The sequence below is a fragment of the Stegastes partitus genome, unplaced genomic scaffold (assembly GCF_000690725.1).
Source record: "Stegastes partitus isolate 25-593 unplaced genomic scaffold, Stegastes_partitus-1.0.2 Scaffold299, whole genome shotgun sequence".
NCBI classification, from domain to species: Eukaryota; Metazoa; Chordata; class Actinopteri; family Pomacentridae; genus Stegastes; species Stegastes partitus.
Window position 1 is genome coordinate 582,494 of NW_007578030.1, and position 18,061 is coordinate 600,554.

The window sequence follows — 18,061 nt, forward strand, 5'->3', positions numbered from 1 at the left end:
TTCATTTTTTATACAACTTTGATTTTATTTATTGCCCCAAAGTTACCATAATAAGAAGTCGAGCGGAGTGTGCGGGGTTGTCTGTCTCTAAGTGTAGCCCTGTGATAGACTGGTGACCTGTCCAGGGTGTCCCCTGCCTTCACCCTAAGTCGGCTGGGATAGACTCCAGCCCCCCATGACCCTAGTGAGGATTAAGCGGTGTATAGATAATGGATGGATGGATGGACCTTTTAGATAACAAAGTTAAAAAGTGCTTCATAATTTCAAAAAAAAAAGTCAAATTTGACAAATAATGAAAACAAATTCAAACCAATAAATAAGATTTTCTGTTGTTTTTGAAAAATTTGCATTTTATATCCCACATATAACTCAAAGGGAACACAACAAAAGGCCAACATTTTCACACATTTACATATGCTATGTATTGCCTTTCTGGGTGTGAATCTGTTGTCAAATGGTGTCTGTGACAAGTGCTTCACTGGATGATCGCATAAATACTTTAAATCTTGGAAAAGACAAAGTGAACTGGAAAACTGATTGAAGTCGAGGTTTCTTTTACTGGCAGTCGATGGATTACAGGTTTACAGACAGTAGAACATGTATAGAAAACATAGTTGTTATTGGTCAAGGAACCTTCTCAATGTGCTTTCCAGCGTCACCAGCTTCATCAGCACACAGATGATGATATTTTAACATTAGCAACTGTGTCAAAGTGCCCTCCAGTAAAAAAGGATTACGACTGACGTTACGAAACAAACCCAACAAGCGTAAATATTGGGGTCAAGACCTGGCAATTTCATTTATGGTTTAATTATACCTCAATAATGCTGCCATCATCATCATCATCATCATCATAATAGTATCTTTGTTTGTATGGCATCTTTAAAAGACAAAGTACAATGAAACAATTGACAATGAAATGGGAAAATTCAAACCAATAAGCAAGATTTACTTGCATTTTTGTTTATTTGCGTTCTTATGTATGACATTCAACACTATAGCAATTGTGTCAGAGTGCCCTCCAGTAAAAAGGATTATGACTGACGTTACGAAACAAACCCACCAAGCGTAAATATTGGGGTCAGGACCCGACACTGTCATTTATGGTTTAGTGTTACTTGAGTAACTTACATGTGGAGGATTAAAACCCTACGCTTCACCTGACTATAATACATATTGATGCTGAGCCCCTACAGTAATACAATATGATCATATGGTGGCTTTGAAATGTGGAGAGGTGAGGAAGTGTTTTTAATGGCTTATCTCTCTTTTGCCGTAGAAGTAAGGCCGGAGGGGGACAAACTATGATTATTTTCCCATAACTTGTACTGGAATGTCAATCAATCCAACTTTATTTGTATAGTGCTTTTCAAACAAATGGAACTTAAGACACAGTCCTTTACAGGACAAAAAGAATAAGAAACAATAAAAACAATACATCCCACCCCCGTGAGCGTTATGTTATAAATGAAAGACTCCATAACAACAAGGACTGTCTGTCATAACTAAATGAAGTCAAAATTCAGAAAAACGAAAAAGGACAAATAGACTAATGTATAAATGCATAATTAAAAAAAAAAAAAATCTATTTCACTTTAGTAGCACTAAGTGTAATGAATAATAATGATGATACACGATAATACATTTAATAAATGAAGTGCAAGGTCTTGAATTTGCTTTTAAAATATTAACATTTTCCTCTGCGGAGCATTACAATCCTGCAGGTAGTGAAAGCATGCAGCAGTGTCTCTGTGTTGGCTTTAGAAATAAACAGTGACACTCTGATAGTGTTCCTCAGATGATAAAATGAATTCTTAGTTATGTTTTAAACATGAGGATCACAACTGAGATTTAAGTCAACGATTCCTCTGAGATTTTTCTACCTACCGGTGTGTGTTTAATGCAGGTGCTGCAGTTTCACATTCTCTCTTTACCAAAGACCAGCACTTCAGTTTTGTCCTGATTGAGCCGTGGAGATTTATAACTTCATACTAAAATGCAGCTGAAAAGGGCATTGATTAGCCTGCAGGATTATAACATACTTTCCTGTCTGACATTACTCTTTTAGTCATTTGCTGATAAATTAGTTCTTCTAATTTATTATTTACACCAACAACTAAGCTGTGCAAATTCTTGTTTTTATGTGTTGTAGGACAGTTAATACTTGTAATAACGTATTATCAGATGCTTTGTTATGGTGTAATGTCTAGGAAAAATCAAAGCCAAAGAGGAGCGCTAAAGTCTCAGCTGGGGATGCAACTAATGACTGTTTTCATTTCTGATTAATTTATTCTGATTTTATTGATTCACTCATTAATCACACAAATTGCACCCAAAGCAATTCTTCCAACGGTTTGTGTTGTCTGATCAACAGTCCAAAGATGTTTAGTTCTGTATGATAGAAAACCGTGAAAAGAAGCAAATCCTCAGATTTGAGCATTTTTGGTGCTTTCAAAGTGAAAAAGACAAATTGTCATATTTGATCATTTCTTTTTCACTCGACTATTTGAGTAGCTGGGTCCTAATTTTCACTCCAGTCTCATGCTTTTAATATGTGGCCAGAGTTTTATTTATAGCATATTTGTAATTGGGATCAGATGAGCAGAACAAATGGTGAAGTTTTAAGCGCTGATTTTCATAAACATGAAAGCTCAGTAACAGTAAAGGTGGGAAGGCTGATGTTTGTAGGGGAGGGAGAGCGAGAGAGGGGTTGTGATTTTTGATGCTGTGCAACATTATTCAAGTTTATGAAGCGTTTTCTTGTGTGGGGGGAATACTTATTGGACATCATGAATGCAGAACCAGCCAAGAACTGCCTCCCAGTGGCAGCAACAATCACTTACTGTGTAAAAACAGCCCCAATCCTCGTGTCACTCTTTAAAGGGAGTTGTAAAAACGGGCTCTATCTATACCACAGACATCTTATTACAAACATCAGTATCTTGGTAGTAAATCTTAAATTTCCAAATTTTTAAAAAGGATTAATTTAAAAATTCTTGCATATGTGCCACAACTGTACACCTGTTTGTGTTACGTAAATGTTGTTGTGTATCATATTGCAGCCGGAGCATCCAAACCCTGGGGTGAGGTACAGCAGGACCTCTCGCACTGCCTTCCTACCAGCCTGCGAGGAGGGTCAGAAAGTCCTGAAGCTGCTGAGGAAAGCCTTCGACAGGAGACTCATCTTCACCATCGGACGATCCGTCACCACGGGCCTCAACAACGTCATCACCTGGAACGACATTCACCACAAGACCAGCATGCAGGGAGGCCCACAGGGGTATGAAGTGTACATTTAACTGTGGAGGAATGACTGTTGTGTCCCTCTTACACCACAATCTAATTACAGTTTTTAACACATGTCTGCCCCTACTTGTTTTTAGTGAAAAACCCTAATAGCAGAAATAGATAAAGTGACTAATAATAATCAATAAATAATCAATACAAAGAGTCTGTAGCCATGCTAACAGCTCTGTGAGGCAATACTTCCATTATGCATATGCATTCTGTGCAGTGCTAGCATACAGATTTTTAGCAGGTATAATATTTGCTGTGCTAACCGTTGTAGCTTAGTGTGCCAGCATGCTAACTTTGATTTGTTATCGCAGAACACACAGCACAACTGAGACTGATGGGAAAGTCATAGGTTTTGTTAAGATTTGGTTATAAAGCATATTAAGGGGCCGCCGCTATAGCGCAACTGGTTAAGCTGGTGACCCACGTACAGGGGCTCGACTGTCCTATATAATAAAGGCAAAAAGGCCAAAAAATAACTTAAAAAAAAAAAAAAAAAAAAAAGCTTATCGAGGAAAACACAGGGGATCACCAGAGTTAATGTGTAGTAGATGTTTCTGTCTGGGTAAAGTGTTGGACCGACTAAGAGACGGACTGAAGAGTTGATGTTGCCATCCCTTGAGCCGTGCTACCGGTGTGGCTGAAAATAATTCAAGGAGGCTAAATACTAGAAAATACAAAGCCCACGATTAATATCTACAGGAAATCACTACAATGACTTCAGCTTGAATATCAACGTCATAAGTCTCTGTTATTCATGTTTGTGCTGAGGAACTTTCATTCACTTTTGTGTTCAGAACCAATTTTGTGTTTTACAAAGCAGGTGCAATAAGAAATCTGTAGAAATTTACTACGTGTGTTTGCTCGTTTCTTTCCATCACAGTTTTGGATATCCAGATCCAGATTACTTGGCCAGGGTTCGAGAGGAGCTTCGTCTTAAAGGAGTGACAGAGGACGACTGATGGGTGAACATGCCCTTCAAACAGACTTAATACTGTGTACTGTTACAACGTTCCTTATTTCCAGCCTGCACTTTTTGCAGCGCTCTTGCAGGAATCTTCATCACTGACACTTGAAGATGTTTTTTTTTGTGAAGTGCTTCAACGGCATGAGCAATGGAGGTTTCCCAACTGTAACTCGACTATGCAAAAATTGCTTTAAACGTGATCCAAACCAATGAATCAAGGGTCACAGCACAGTGCGTTTTGTAGAAGAGGTTTTGCTGCTGACCATCACATTTCAGTCATATAACTACGCCGCATCCCGCTGTTTAGCTGTAGCACATTTTTAGAAGCAGCTGGTATAGATGCTTGCATCAACATTGAGTTCCAACTATAGCTCACACTGAGTGAATGCACATGAAGGTTTGTAAATGTATGGGTCAGGTTTTGCAGAGAAGCGAGAAACAATGATGTGACATTGTTTTAGGTTGTATATAAAGATAATTTTGGTGATGCTGCATATTTTTGTTGTCAACAAATCACATAAAAACTAGTAAAAGACTGTCAAGCATGGCCTGTGGAGCCAAAGCCCATACAGTATGTAATTTATTCCTGTGTGCCGTCGAGCTTCATTGTTCTTCAAAAACCAGTAAAACACGGCAGTGGGTGGAGTGTTGCTTTGTTGCATTGAACAAGGTCATTGTAGTTTGTTTTGAAATGATCCCACATGCATTACCCTGCTGCCACAAATACACAAAATCCTGGTTTTAAAACACCGTATATACACTGAGAATACTGTATTCTCTGGTTTGAGAACCATTTGCAAACCACTATGGATATTTATACTAAAGATATATTTGTTACACGATTTAAAAAATCTGTCTCCAGCATGAGGCTCCGACACACGCTCATTGTTGGATTTTGTGTTTTTATGAGATTTGTTGACAAATTACAGACCCACATTCGTTTGTTTTGTGCCTTCACATGACATCCGTTAACATTAAAGAAAGTGTCAAACAAAAGGAGGGTCAGGAGCCCTGTGAATTCACAAGTCCACTCATGTAATTATCAAGCTGTGTAGTCTAAAAATGTCTTTGATATTTTTTTGCCTTTTACCCATCTGCTCCACTAGAGGGCGATGCTCCCCTCAGAGAAGCCCGTGTGATGGCGTCTGCTTGGTATGCAGCTCTATCATCATCACAAACCCACAGTCCCGCAGCACCTCCCAAACCTCATCGCCCAAAGTCAGTGAGAGGAGCAGAGCATCTGCTACAGATGATGAGTCATGTGTTTCTATGGTGCTCGGGGCAGTTTTAGCAGCAGCAGCAGCAGCAGCAGCGTATACTGTATATGTGACATAGGGAGGCCACATTGTGTTTGACCACACTGACTTGCTAATCTCTGGTTTGACTGATGGCGGTGTAAGTACTGTTGAGTGGCTATTTTTAGATTTGGAGACGACACAGGTGCAGTTTAAAGATTTAAGACTTAAGAATTCAAGGTTCTCTTTCCCGTCGGAGCTATTTTGCACTTTACAGAGCAGGTCTGTACTCGTATGTTAAATGTGTAACAAGTGTCCCAGACATCACAAATACACCCGGAAATATAGCAAACTGAGAGGTGCTCTATTGTCTCAGACCTGTTTTCCTGCAGCAGTGAACGACTAAAGCTCTGCGTACGTTTGCTTTTACAAATGAATATGCGTAATATCCATCTGATCGTTTTTCTCAGGGGCTGCAGTGGAGTTATTGGACGAGGAAATACCTTTAACCCATATTTCTACCGTTAAGAGAGCACATGTGACGAGGCGGAGTTACTGGGCCTGGCCTCTTTAGCGCTCTGGTGTTAGCGTCTGGGGGCATTTCTGTGGCCTAGGATCTCAGGGCATCTGCTGCTCTCACAAAGCAGACCAGGACCCATCTGCTCAAACTTACCAACCCCTCACCCCCCCCATCTTTCATTTTCTGCCATAAATCATCAGTGAAATCCATCCATTTCTCATCATCATCATCATCCATCTTTCCATCACTTCCCTGTTAACTGTCTGGTCATTATAGGAGTTATTTCCCTTTGTGCTGTGCTGCGTAAATGGAAAGCATCATTATTTCATTACATATTTTCAGATGTTGTTGTCATTTGTAAACAAACTCTTTCGTTTTGTAGCAGAATGTGAGAAAGACAACTGTGAGCTCAGTGCAGGAAACAGAGCAGTAATGTGGATTGGAAATACAACAATACTGCAGCAATATAGAGCGGAAACTAAAACATGTCTGTGACAAAATTTATTTTCAGTTCAGTGGATGTAACCTACATTTGAACATAAAAATATTCCATTCTTCAGGATTGTTTCCATAAGAACTCATACTGCAGACAGTGTTCCTTGAGGCATTATTGTTAAAATGCAAATCATATTCTCGATTAAACTCAAATAGAATTACACCAGCTCTGTGTGTTTTGTTGGCACTCTAACTTTTCTGTAAGGTGAGGATTTTAAATTAAAAACGATTTTTTTTTTCTTGGCCCTCTCTGCAGGTATTTCCCTTCTCTGACGGCCCATCTGGTCCAGCTGGACATCTGGGAATAGGAGCAAAGAAATCACAGAAATGCAACCAGAACTATAAATATGTATTACTGATTATGCAGAGCAATGTTGTGGGTGGATTAAACATGCATCAACGTAAAAGGTCAGTGACAAGCCTCCTTATAAAAATGGATTGATGACTGAGTGAAAATAAGCTCGCAGCGCATGCATTAAAACAGATAAATCTGTAGCTGCTTTCGCTCGTTCCAATCAAATCTACGCCGTCGCGTGTCATTCATCCACTTGAATATTCTGAAAATAGCACCGAGACTTTGTTGATTTCATGTTTCAGGGTGTGACTAGACAGCTGCTCAGGAGGGGCTCCGAAGGAAACACACAAATGTATACCCATCAGACGAGAGATGTGCAGTGTTTCCTGTACTAGAGATGATAAGAAAATCATTATGTGACAATGCAGAGCTGTTGTTCGTGCCCTCTCTCCCCACTGTGCTCCTTAATTAGTGTCTCTGGCTGTGGGGAGAACCCTGGCACATCGCCTGCCTGCCTGCCTGCCTGCCTGCCTGCCTACTCATCCTCTCATCCTCTGGTGCTGAAGCCACCCAATCACACATATACCTGTGCAGGGTACGCCGCTCTCCTTCCTCCCCCCCGCCTTTCACTGTAATGAGGATCAGCTCTTCCAGACGTAACCTACTTTTGCATACCTTTTGAAGGTATATTTTTACATCTTCACCCAGTTTCCCCTTTTTTAATGCCAAAGTTGACAGATTTTCTAGCTTCCACGAATTTAAGAAAGAAAGAAAAAAAATCTGCATTCAAATCCTAAAAGACAAACAATGACATTTGAGGCTGTGTTTGTGTGTTGGGTAAATGGACAGGAGGGGAGGCTGAGGAGGAATCTGTCTCCGTACACTGTCTTTGTGTGACAGAATGTCAGCCCACACCGCTGACATGCTCATTCACTGTGCCTGAGGCTGTTTGCTTAAGAACAGCAAAGTGAAGGTGGGTGTGTGGGTGCTTGTGCTTTCTGTGGCTTTTGTCTGTGCGCCCTTGACTGCATCTGTGCATACAGTATGTACGGATATGCACTAGTGAATACATGATCGTGTGTGTGTGTGTGTGTGTGTGTCTTTCAGGCAGTTTCTCGCATTCTGTTCTCTGATTCATAGCTGGGGTTACATGGCTTTTTGTCTGCCTGATTTAGCAGAACAGACCCTCTGCTTTTCTTAGTAATGCTGACAGATTTACTGACTTACTTCACTGACGGGACACAACGGCGGAGCTGGCAGCCATTGGGGTCTTTGGCTGGGTTGTCATCAGCACAGATTGAAGGCTCTGCTCAAGCTGTTCTTCATTAGCAACAGCCGAGTTTCTCCATGATATGAGAATAGCAGCTCCGTCGTCTGTCCTCCGCGAGAGAGATTTAAACAGTGTCCAGTAATTACCTCTCCAAACTTAAATCGGGAACTCTGTATTTAATCAGTTCTTCATTATCTTTTGTTCACAGCGCGCTCAGAGTCCGTCCTCATAATCTCATTCGTGTGCAATAACTTGAACGAAAATATCCAACAAAAGCGCACGGTGAGTCTAGGAGATATTTTTCCGGGGTGCATTAAGGAATACTTCTTTGTTGTTCCTTTCTGTCTGCATGCTCAGCCTTGGCCGGCCACTCTCAGACTGCCTCATGTTAGTGCAATTAGCTGCGGCTGTCATGACAACTAGCATGACCTTTCTATCATTTTACAAACAAGAATATTAACCAAGGTCTGTCTTTGTTCTGCACAACTGGAACAGCTGTCTGGAGCTTTTGTCACATTGGTGGAAAAACAGATTCTATTTAGGACAAAAGCTGACTGAGGCAGACGGAATTTTTTCCTTTGTGGAGACACTGAGCACCCGCCAGGTATTAAAAAACTCTGCCAGTTTAGTGACATTGGACATGTCTGGGAGTATGGATGGAGATGTATAGTTACACAGGAAGGCTGTATGTGACGGCACCTCTACTGTAAGTGAGCCACTGTTTGAACATCAGCTGTGTTATTTCTTTATTCACATAGATGGATTTTAGTTTAACATACCACAAGTTGACATGAATAGAAAGCTTAAGATACAACCCTAAAATTAAGAGTAAAAACTGCACAACTGTGGATTTCATAACATTTATGTACATTTGTAGATGAGCGTTAAAGAACTAAAGTCAACAGGTTTTCTAGAAAACTGCCAGATTGCGACATCGTGGTTACGAAACAAACTTGTCTTCGGCACGATCTTTTGCACAAGCAGCTTCACGATGCATTGTAAATATAAACATGGACTTGCTCGAGAAAAAACTTTCTGCTTGCACAACTGTATATTTTATATCGCTGTGCCAACGTGTAGGCAGCTGAGTCCACTTGTTGGCAGAGACTGTGGGCCACACAAAGATTTTTATCTACCAATACGTGATGTAACTCTTCCTTGCACCATAATCCTTGGGTTTGCATCCGCACGAAAACCTGATACAGCTCCAGAGAAGCTGCGACTAAACCTGCAGAACCATCTAAGCGGCGGGGTTTTAAGGCTAAGACGAAGAAAATCCTCGCGGTTTTGAAGCGGGCACCTTACTTCACCTGCGATTTGTTGATTTAAAGACGTCACACTTTCCCGAGGGTTCCGCAGGAGCGCTTACAATTAGCAAATGGAGCAGCTGCACCTTATAGCAACACACGGCGCACTCAGCAGTTTAGCCGACGAATCAAATATGCAAACAGAAAGCCTAATTGTGTCAGATAATTATAGCGAGCGTTGTGGATGGAGTGCGAGTAGCCGTTCCTGCTAGACTATCTTCCTATGATACATAAATCAGTGTGAGTCATGAGATGCAATCCTTTTCTCATTCAGTGTGAGATTTTATATGTCAAATGGGTAACTGACAATCCAGTAAAGCAACAGAGTGGAAAAACTGTATTGTAGTCTTACCAACAAATACGGCGTACCACTCCCAAACCCCCGTAGAACAAGTCCTTTCATGCAAGCTGTGCACATCTAAATCAATAGCAAACATAATTTAAGCCCCGGGATGATTTGCTAGCATGGAAATATTTGCTTTTTACTTAAACCCGGCACTGCAAAAATGTTGAAATGAGAGTAACATGATGAAACGCATAACACAACGTAGCTCTATGAATATTTTTTTTGCCCTTAAGAGCTCTGGTGAACATCAGGGGCCAAGTCTGTAATTAAAGACAGACGGAGGAGAGTGAGCATGTTAGATATTGCCTGTGTGGCATACTGATTCCTGTCACAAAGGTGCCTCTAAGCCTTCTACAGTTGGTATCAAGGCAGCGAGAATAGCAACCGGGAGAAAAATGCATATTTACTTTCCCAAGATCCTCACCCCCCAAGCAGCTGCGAATCAAAAAAAAAAAAACCCAGGAATATGTGAGTCAAAGGGAAGAGGAAGAAGAAACAGAGGGAAAAGAAGAAACAGATTTCAGAGGGAGGACACAGACAGATGGCGGATGAAAATCCTCTGCGGGAATATCTTTGGAGCTGATGTGTTGCATAGTAACAGACTGCATTCCACTATCTAGACAATGCATTGATTAAAAACATATCTTTTTTTTTTTGCTTTTAATAAGTGATTCTTCGTACCTGAACTGAGAACATGACTTTATTTGTAACGGTCATCAAGGCTTTGCGTGATTGCATAACGAGCAGAGCGAGTGGAGATAAAACAGGAGAGAGCAACGTGAAGAAGTCGTGATATTCTCCCCTCCCGGATAAGAACATCAAACAAGATCACTCTCCTTATTCTCTGAAATATTTATCCAGCCTTTCTCTTTACCAAACAACACATCTCATGCAGTCTGGCCTATTATCTTTAGCACCGCACATACAGAGCTGGGTTTAATGAGCTGAGCAGGCATCAAGATGCAGTCCAGCAAATTTTAATCTCTCTTTGTCCCAAACAGGATGTTCTGTCACGGTGTTTATGCGTGGACACTAGGTGATGGCAGGTAAAGCTGCCAGATAAATATAGAATTCCAAATTTAACTTGTGATACAAACGCTGCTCTGCCTGTCAATCTGCAGAAGGTCAACCTGAATATTTATTACTGAGTGATGCATTCTGGAATTTGTCATTTGCATGTTTTTAGGATAAATCAAGAGTAGCAAGGTGCATATCTGCAGTGCTCGGCACAAGCATTATGATCCCATGACCTTCTAAACAACATAAAAAATGGGGAAAGATTGTCGACTGATTGTGCACCTGTCTCTCGAAGTCAGCGGAGTTGGCAGAGGTTATGTGGGAGCTCAGGTTGGCAGCAGGTTGGAGGCCGTATCCACCCAGACGCTGGCACGCAGGACTCATGTTTACTCACTTCATTAACTGTCTTGCATGTATTAGAGTGTATACACACTGCATGTGCTGGGAAAAAAATATTATGAGTCAGTGACTTACTCATGCTTACACTGTTAATCTGCTCTTGATGCCTCTGTTGTGCTGTTAGATTAGAAGGTACACGTTACTGTTGGATAGCAAAACAGTTCTGACACATTTGCTTTGAAAAGGTATCCGCGCAGCTCCTCTGTATCCTTCAAAACTCCCCGCACTGTGCATCTGCCTCTTCCTTTTAAAAGACGATAAATTTTCCTCATAGATATGCTACCTGTTGTTGTCATGACTACATATCCCTGCTATGAAATGCCAGTCAATTTAATACACTGATAAAAAGCCTTGGGAAAAAAAAAAAAAGAGTGACCACCTATCCCCGGTGTGTGTTTTTTCATAGGTGGTCTGTTTAATCTTCCTATCTTCACTGCAACTTGGCTCGCTTTGGCTTCCTGTTAATGCTGCCAGCCTGCGACGACCTCTTCCCAATGCAGTGCTTATGTAATCTGCATTGGCTCCATGCTTCAGTTCCCCCTTTGAGTATGTACATGCAAGAACATCCCTCCAGTGTGTGTATTCTCAGTGATTTTACAGCTCCCTTGTCACTGAGGATCAATGTCATTGCTCTGCTCAGTGTTCCTCTCAGGTCCCCCCTCACCCCTCCTTCTTTAACACTCCACTGTCCGCATCTGTTGCAGCGATGCATGTGCAACGTATCGCAGCGCTCGTTTCAAAGAAGTACAATAGAGATAAGATTCAGATGCATTGAAGACATCCTCCCATCTCTGCACCCGCCCTCCTCCTCCTCGGCCTTTGCTCACACCCCATCTCCTTATTTCTTTACCGCCCACCCCCCCAACCCAAGTAAAAGCTGAGGAGTTATTGCTCAGTGGGAGGGCCCTCTGGTCCCACGTGCATCCCAGGCTAAGCTGCACACACACCTCACACTCCCTCAGACCACTAAAAGCACATGCTCCCGCCTGTAGCCATGGTTCCCTGAAGAGGAGTGGTGGAGACAAAAATGAGCAGAGTGCTGCCTGCAGTGGGCTCAGCCTTCCCTTTGTCTGCCTCCCATCCTTCCCCCCACTAATGCTGCTCCGATGGCTGCGGGGACCTTAAGCATAACAGTTGCACACATGCACGCCGATCACTGATGGAGATGTGCTGTCTTTTGGAGGAATTTGCTGGTCCTTTTAATAGCTGCTCTTGTTTTCTCTTAAGTTACAGAAAGGGTTCATCCATCAATTCAGGCTGCCAGATGTAGATTAAGTGCCTTGATGTGTTGAAGCAGTGCTGATGCACATGACCACTGAACAAAAAGTACAAGGATGGCGGTGAAAAACAGCAGACACACAATATGGTGTAATTATGGAGTAATTATTACTGCTGTGCACTCAGTCTGCTACAGCCGACCTAATCTAGCATTTTAATCAGCATGAAGGACAAAGCATTGGACCCTGCTTATTTCTCCACTGGTGCAGCTGAGGGAATGGCGCGTATGGGCACTGTACTGGATCTCTCCATGTTGTTTTGGCTTGTGCGGACACATGCAGGATGTGGCCTGTAGCCAAATCTACTGTGTGTGTGTGTGTGTGTGTGTGTGTGTGTGTGTGTGTGTGTTAAGAGAACAGCTCAGTGCTCCTCCTCACTCTCATGCACAAATAGTGTCACATTGTGTGCAGCAGAGCACGCCTTGGCCTTTGTGTGTGGTTGCCCAGCGATCACAAAGACGAGCACGGAGCATGTTTATGTGTGTTTATGTTCTGGTGTAAGGTTTGAATTGGTGCTCTCACTGTGGAGAAACTGCTTCATGCAAAATTGATAGACGTACATACTTTATAATTTTCTTTATTTGTAATGAACAAAATTGAACATGGCCATTATCACTGTTTGTGTTGTGCCTGACTTTTCATCTGCAGGATCTTTATGTACAACAAAACACAACATGTAAAATATGAATTACAAGGTCCACAATACAAATATTTTTTATTTTCTAACAATAAACACCTGCAATTTTCTTCTGTCAAACAGCAGCACAGAAAAATATACCAGAGACAATGCTCACACATACCAATAATGCAAAATGTGTTAACCTAATGGTTCCTCATCTAACCAGCTCAGTTTGAACGAGTTGCGCAACAGAAAGGTGTCTGCTTTCTGGCCCCCGTCTCGTTCCCTTCCTTCCTTAGAAAACAAACACAAAAAAAAACCCAGTTCATTTTCAGAGGAACAACTTGTGCTTTCCCGCTGTGGCCACAGGGAACATTAAACAATTGCTCACATTTGACTGAGCTCATTGGTGGTGCTGCCAGGGAAACACAGGGTCAAGAGGGAGCTCTAGGGGAGCCATAGGTTTAGCCACAGAAGGGAATTTAGATTCAGAGGCCACATATAAAAGTGGGGGTTGCGGATGAGCGGCAGCATAGTGTTTGAGTCCTTGCAATGTGTGTAAAATAATGATGATAGCAATAATAAGAGTCTACAGCTATTCAAAGTGGCACCCTGAGTCAGGGCTCTGTGCTTTTACTGTAACGTTTATATCATGTTGTTGCATCTTAACATTTGCTCATGTTTAGCAAAGGCTCAGTGAGAATTTTATTTGTTGCATGTAATGTTTGAAATATTTGAATTTGGTGAATTTGATGGTGCCACCAGTTAAAAAAAAAAAAAATCAGAGTGTTGTCACCAAAGTTTGTCTGCAGTTGTGAAGAGATTTCACACAAAACCACAAATGTCAAGCTCATGATGATGCCAAAAGAGAAGTCAGAGGATTAACAAAGCCTTTAGGATTTAGTTTCTGGGGACAACGAATATCTGTTAAAAAAAAAGAAAAAAGTTTGTCATAACTTATCCAATAAATGTTCAGAAATTTCACATAGTAAGTCACAACTTTGAGCTGCTGGCGACAGTCGAATACAGATCAGGAAATCAACTAAATCAGCAGGATTCATCCCCGTAAATGTACAAAATTTGCATGGCAATCAAGTCAACAGCTGTCAAGATATTTCACTTTGGAACAAAGAGGTGAAAAGACAAACAGGCTCCCAGCGTGGCTTACAAAACACAACAACAGGAAAATACAGATTTTGGAAATGCTCATGAATATGGAGACACTCATCTTTAATGCCTCCGTCTATTATTTCCTCTGAGACCGTGCAGCGGAAACAAAGACATTATTTAGGATTAAAGAGGTAATAGGAATGTTGTGATTGTGCCCTGTGAAATAATGCCGTACCACATCTTTTTTGTGAGCAGAACTGGCTGAATGGGAAGTTGATGGGTTTGGATATTCTGGCCCTGCCCTGCACTGCGGCAGAGGCAGAGAATCTGGTGTCTGTAAGTGAGCAAGAGAGGGAGAGAGAGAGAGAGAGAGAGACAGAGAGCACACACTGCAGGACTTGACACCTCATCACACCTCATCAGTAACCAAAGATTAGCACACATCTGCACAGAAAGGCAGATACGCACTTATTTTGTTTGCTGTAGGAATCATTTTCTTTTCTCTTCTTTTCTTTTCTTTACAATGTGGCTAATTTGAGTCTGTTTGCACACAACCAGGAGATGAAAAGTGACAGGTTGTTTCTGGAATGTGCTGTTGTGTTGTTGTGTCCTTGCAGAGAGTTATCTGAGGACCCAGAGCATGATGTTAATATTACACAACAGCACCGAGGGCTGTCCACTCACTGCTGCATAACTCCCCTCAGATCACCCTGTACACCGCCGTCCAGACCCGCAGAAAAGTTCAGTCCAGCATGAACACTGACTCATTGTACTAAACTATATTTTTAATGCTATTTATTTATTTATTTATCTACTGGCTGCACATGTCTTTGAATTTGAGTCATGACTATAAACCTGTTGGTGCATCTTCTATCTTCTCGTTAGGTTTTGAATAATTTTGAAGACATCATCAGGAATATAATATTGTGAACATAATATTGTCGTGTGGATTAATGTTCTGATTAGTTGTGTCTGAATAAGACAGAATGTCCTCTATACAGCTCAGTACACTGGCTTTGTGAGGATAAAATGCCCTCCCTCTCCTGCTTTTGTCCATGGCAACACAGTAATCCTTGGTCAAAGTGACCCACTGTTTGTGTAGGAGACAAAGAACCTTTCTAAGGTGGCTGTAGATGGCAAAGTATTAACAAAGTGGCAGGGCTGATCCTAAAAGCTCAGTGGACTGTGCCACGATGCCACTTCTCTTTAACCAAACCCTCGAGGTACACGATACAGCTGAGTGGGCAATTGAACTCTCTGTGCCTGTCCAGATGTTGGCCTAATTTACTACGACTAGCAGCGTATGTGGCCCATTTACATGTCCTCACACCCAGTGTGTGTGTCTGCATGTGCACAATGTCAGCCTCTGCCTCAGGTGCTCCGACATTCACCCCACTGACGGCCCATAATTCACTTTGTTTTTTAGGGAAAGCAGTGTGTGGTTTGCTGACCTCAGGATCAACTTCCTCACACCGCTTTATCAATGTTTCAGAGCATTTTGATGAGTTCAGTTAAGATATTAAACACCAGCATGTTCTCTATCCTGAAGAAAAACTTTAGCATTTTGTGTCGTCCCAATGCACAGCTTTTCATTCATCTGGGAAGACGACACGTGAATGTTCAGGTGATTTTGGTGGAATATTGGTTTCCCTTGTGATCCAGGACAAATGACTGCAACTCTTGTTAAAACGTTGGTTGAAAACAAGAGATCTGCTTTTAGTGGGAAAAAAAACAACAACCCATAGGTAATTATCACCTGACTCTGCAGTTTCCACCATGTCTACTGAGTGCTTCCATGTGTTTCACTCACTGTTTTGTTTTTTTTACAGCTTCACTGTTGTGGTTCATTGTCAGCACTCTCATCAGCATCCTCTTCAAAACTACCGGCGCAACACCAAACACACAACAATTGTGACTAGCCCATGAAACAGTGGAGCCTTTCACAGCTGAAGAGTCAAGTGTTGTACCCAGAAGTCGGTGGAGAACAAAGCAGAGCTCAAAGAGACTGAATATCGGACTGAAATTCATCAGGAGGCCAGAAACTCCAAACTAACGACGGTGCTGCCTTACATCAAATTAAAAGGTGAAGATATGTTTTGTATAATTTTGTAGTGTCAGATTCAACATGGCACAACATGTGCTAGCAACACTTTGGTGCTTCTGTTTTAACCAGTTCTCTTTAAAAGGGCAGAGCCGTTACAGTTTCTTGTGATCTTGCAGACGTCACTCAGGCGCTGCCTCATTAGAGCTGATTAGCACTAGTTACAGTCTGTGGCATTGAAAGAAAAGGCAAGCTGAGGGCACATGTGCTGGTTGGCCTGCTGGCATCGCTGCCACATTCTGTGGCGTCAAGCCAGTTTTAGAGACCTCTGCAGCTGGCAGCAGCCAGATGTGGCATGTTTGAAGTTGGAGACAGATGAGAGCAGCAGTCCTGTGCATCTTCAGAAGTGAGGATGAATGTGTGCCAGGTGCTCTATCCACAAAAGTGAGTACACACACATTTCTGCAAATATTCTATTATGTCTTTTCATGGGAGAACACTGAGGAAATGACACTTTGCTGCAGTGTAAAGTAGTCAGTGTACAGCTTGTATAACAGTGTAAATTTACTGTCCCCTCAAAATAACTCAACACACAGCCATTAATGTCTAAACTGCTGGCAACAAAAGTGAGTACACCCTTAAGGGAAACTTCTCACATACTCCATCCATGGTGATTTTATGTATCCACTTTCCTTTTTATGATGCTTATTATGTAGGTGAACATTTGTCAGTTACACATCTGACAAGCTTCTCTTTTCTCAGTCTGTGATTATAACTCCCTGAACAGCGACTATGATCTAAGATCAGGGTTGAAGTAATGGAAAATGACAGTAATCCCCCATCCATCCTGATTTAAATTTGTTCTGTCCTTAATGAGACTTGCTCTGCATGCACGCGATGACACGGAGCCTATTAAGGGAATTATTAGCACTGATAGAGTGAAAAAGATAAACACCTCACTTCCTGCAGAGATGATTGAAGAGATACACTCCACTAGATATCTATTCACTTTTACTGTCACACTTTCAGAAAAAAAAAGAAGAAAAGACAACAGCATCAATTCAAGAGTGCCAGACAGGGCAAGCTTTATTTAACACAGCAATAAACAGAAAACAAAAAAGGAAGAAAAAAAAAAAAAAAGAGTCCATTTTCCAAAATAGATTTTAAACAAATGTACATGTTGATCAAACAAACAAAAAAAAGGCAAATATAGCTACCAAATAAATATTCACATCAGCAACAATATTTCATGTGACATCCTTGGAGATGCCTCACAATGAATATAAAACAAGAGACGGTATGTACAATCATACAACTTTAATAGGACATGCTTAGGAGTTTGACTGCACCATTTTTACCACACACCGACTACAACACAAAGGCTGCATATTAACTGACATGGTCACTGAGCCGCCCATGTAGCCCACCTTCAGAAGGCCTGACATCAGCTCCCTTAACCCAAAGAAAAAAAAACAAAAAAAGGTTTTTGTGTTTTTTTCTTCCCCAACAAGCTCGGCAATAAATGCATAACTGATGCTGCAATAATGGATGTGGAGATGTCTGCTTGTGAGCCGACCCTATCTGTCCACACAACCAACCCAAGAGCCCGTCTCTGTGTTTTCTGCGCTGAATTGTTGCTAGGCAATGCTGAGGAATTTGGTGTGTGACCATGAACTGGAAACCTTTGTGCAAATCACCACTTTAAGTTCCTCTAACTATCAGGGGCAGTCCACAGCTCCGTAAAGACACACAACAGCCATTTTCAGGAAGATATCTCCAAAAACAACACGAGGACTCACATCATGCGATTTAAATACACACAAAATTAAAAACACACACACACACAAAAAAGAAGAATGGAAAAATAGC

At 41.6% G+C, this 18,061-nt stretch overlaps 1 protein-coding gene across 1 annotated transcript in view; it reads left to right on the forward strand.

Moving 5' to 3' along the window:
* The window catches only part of LOC103358260 (probable E3 ubiquitin-protein ligase DTX3), an 8,920-nt gene extending 2,243 nt beyond the window's left edge, over window positions 1-6,677 (forward strand). The window contains exons 2-3 of the mRNA XM_008283155.1: window positions 3,063-3,280; window positions 4,178-6,677. Coding sequence (XP_008281377.1) covers window positions 3,063-3,280; window positions 4,178-4,256 — 297 coding nt within the window. The 3' untranslated portion in view covers window positions 4,257-6,677. The remainder of the gene's footprint in view (window positions 1-3,062; window positions 3,281-4,177) is intronic.
* The last annotated feature ends 11,384 nt before the right edge of the window (window positions 6,678-18,061 follow it).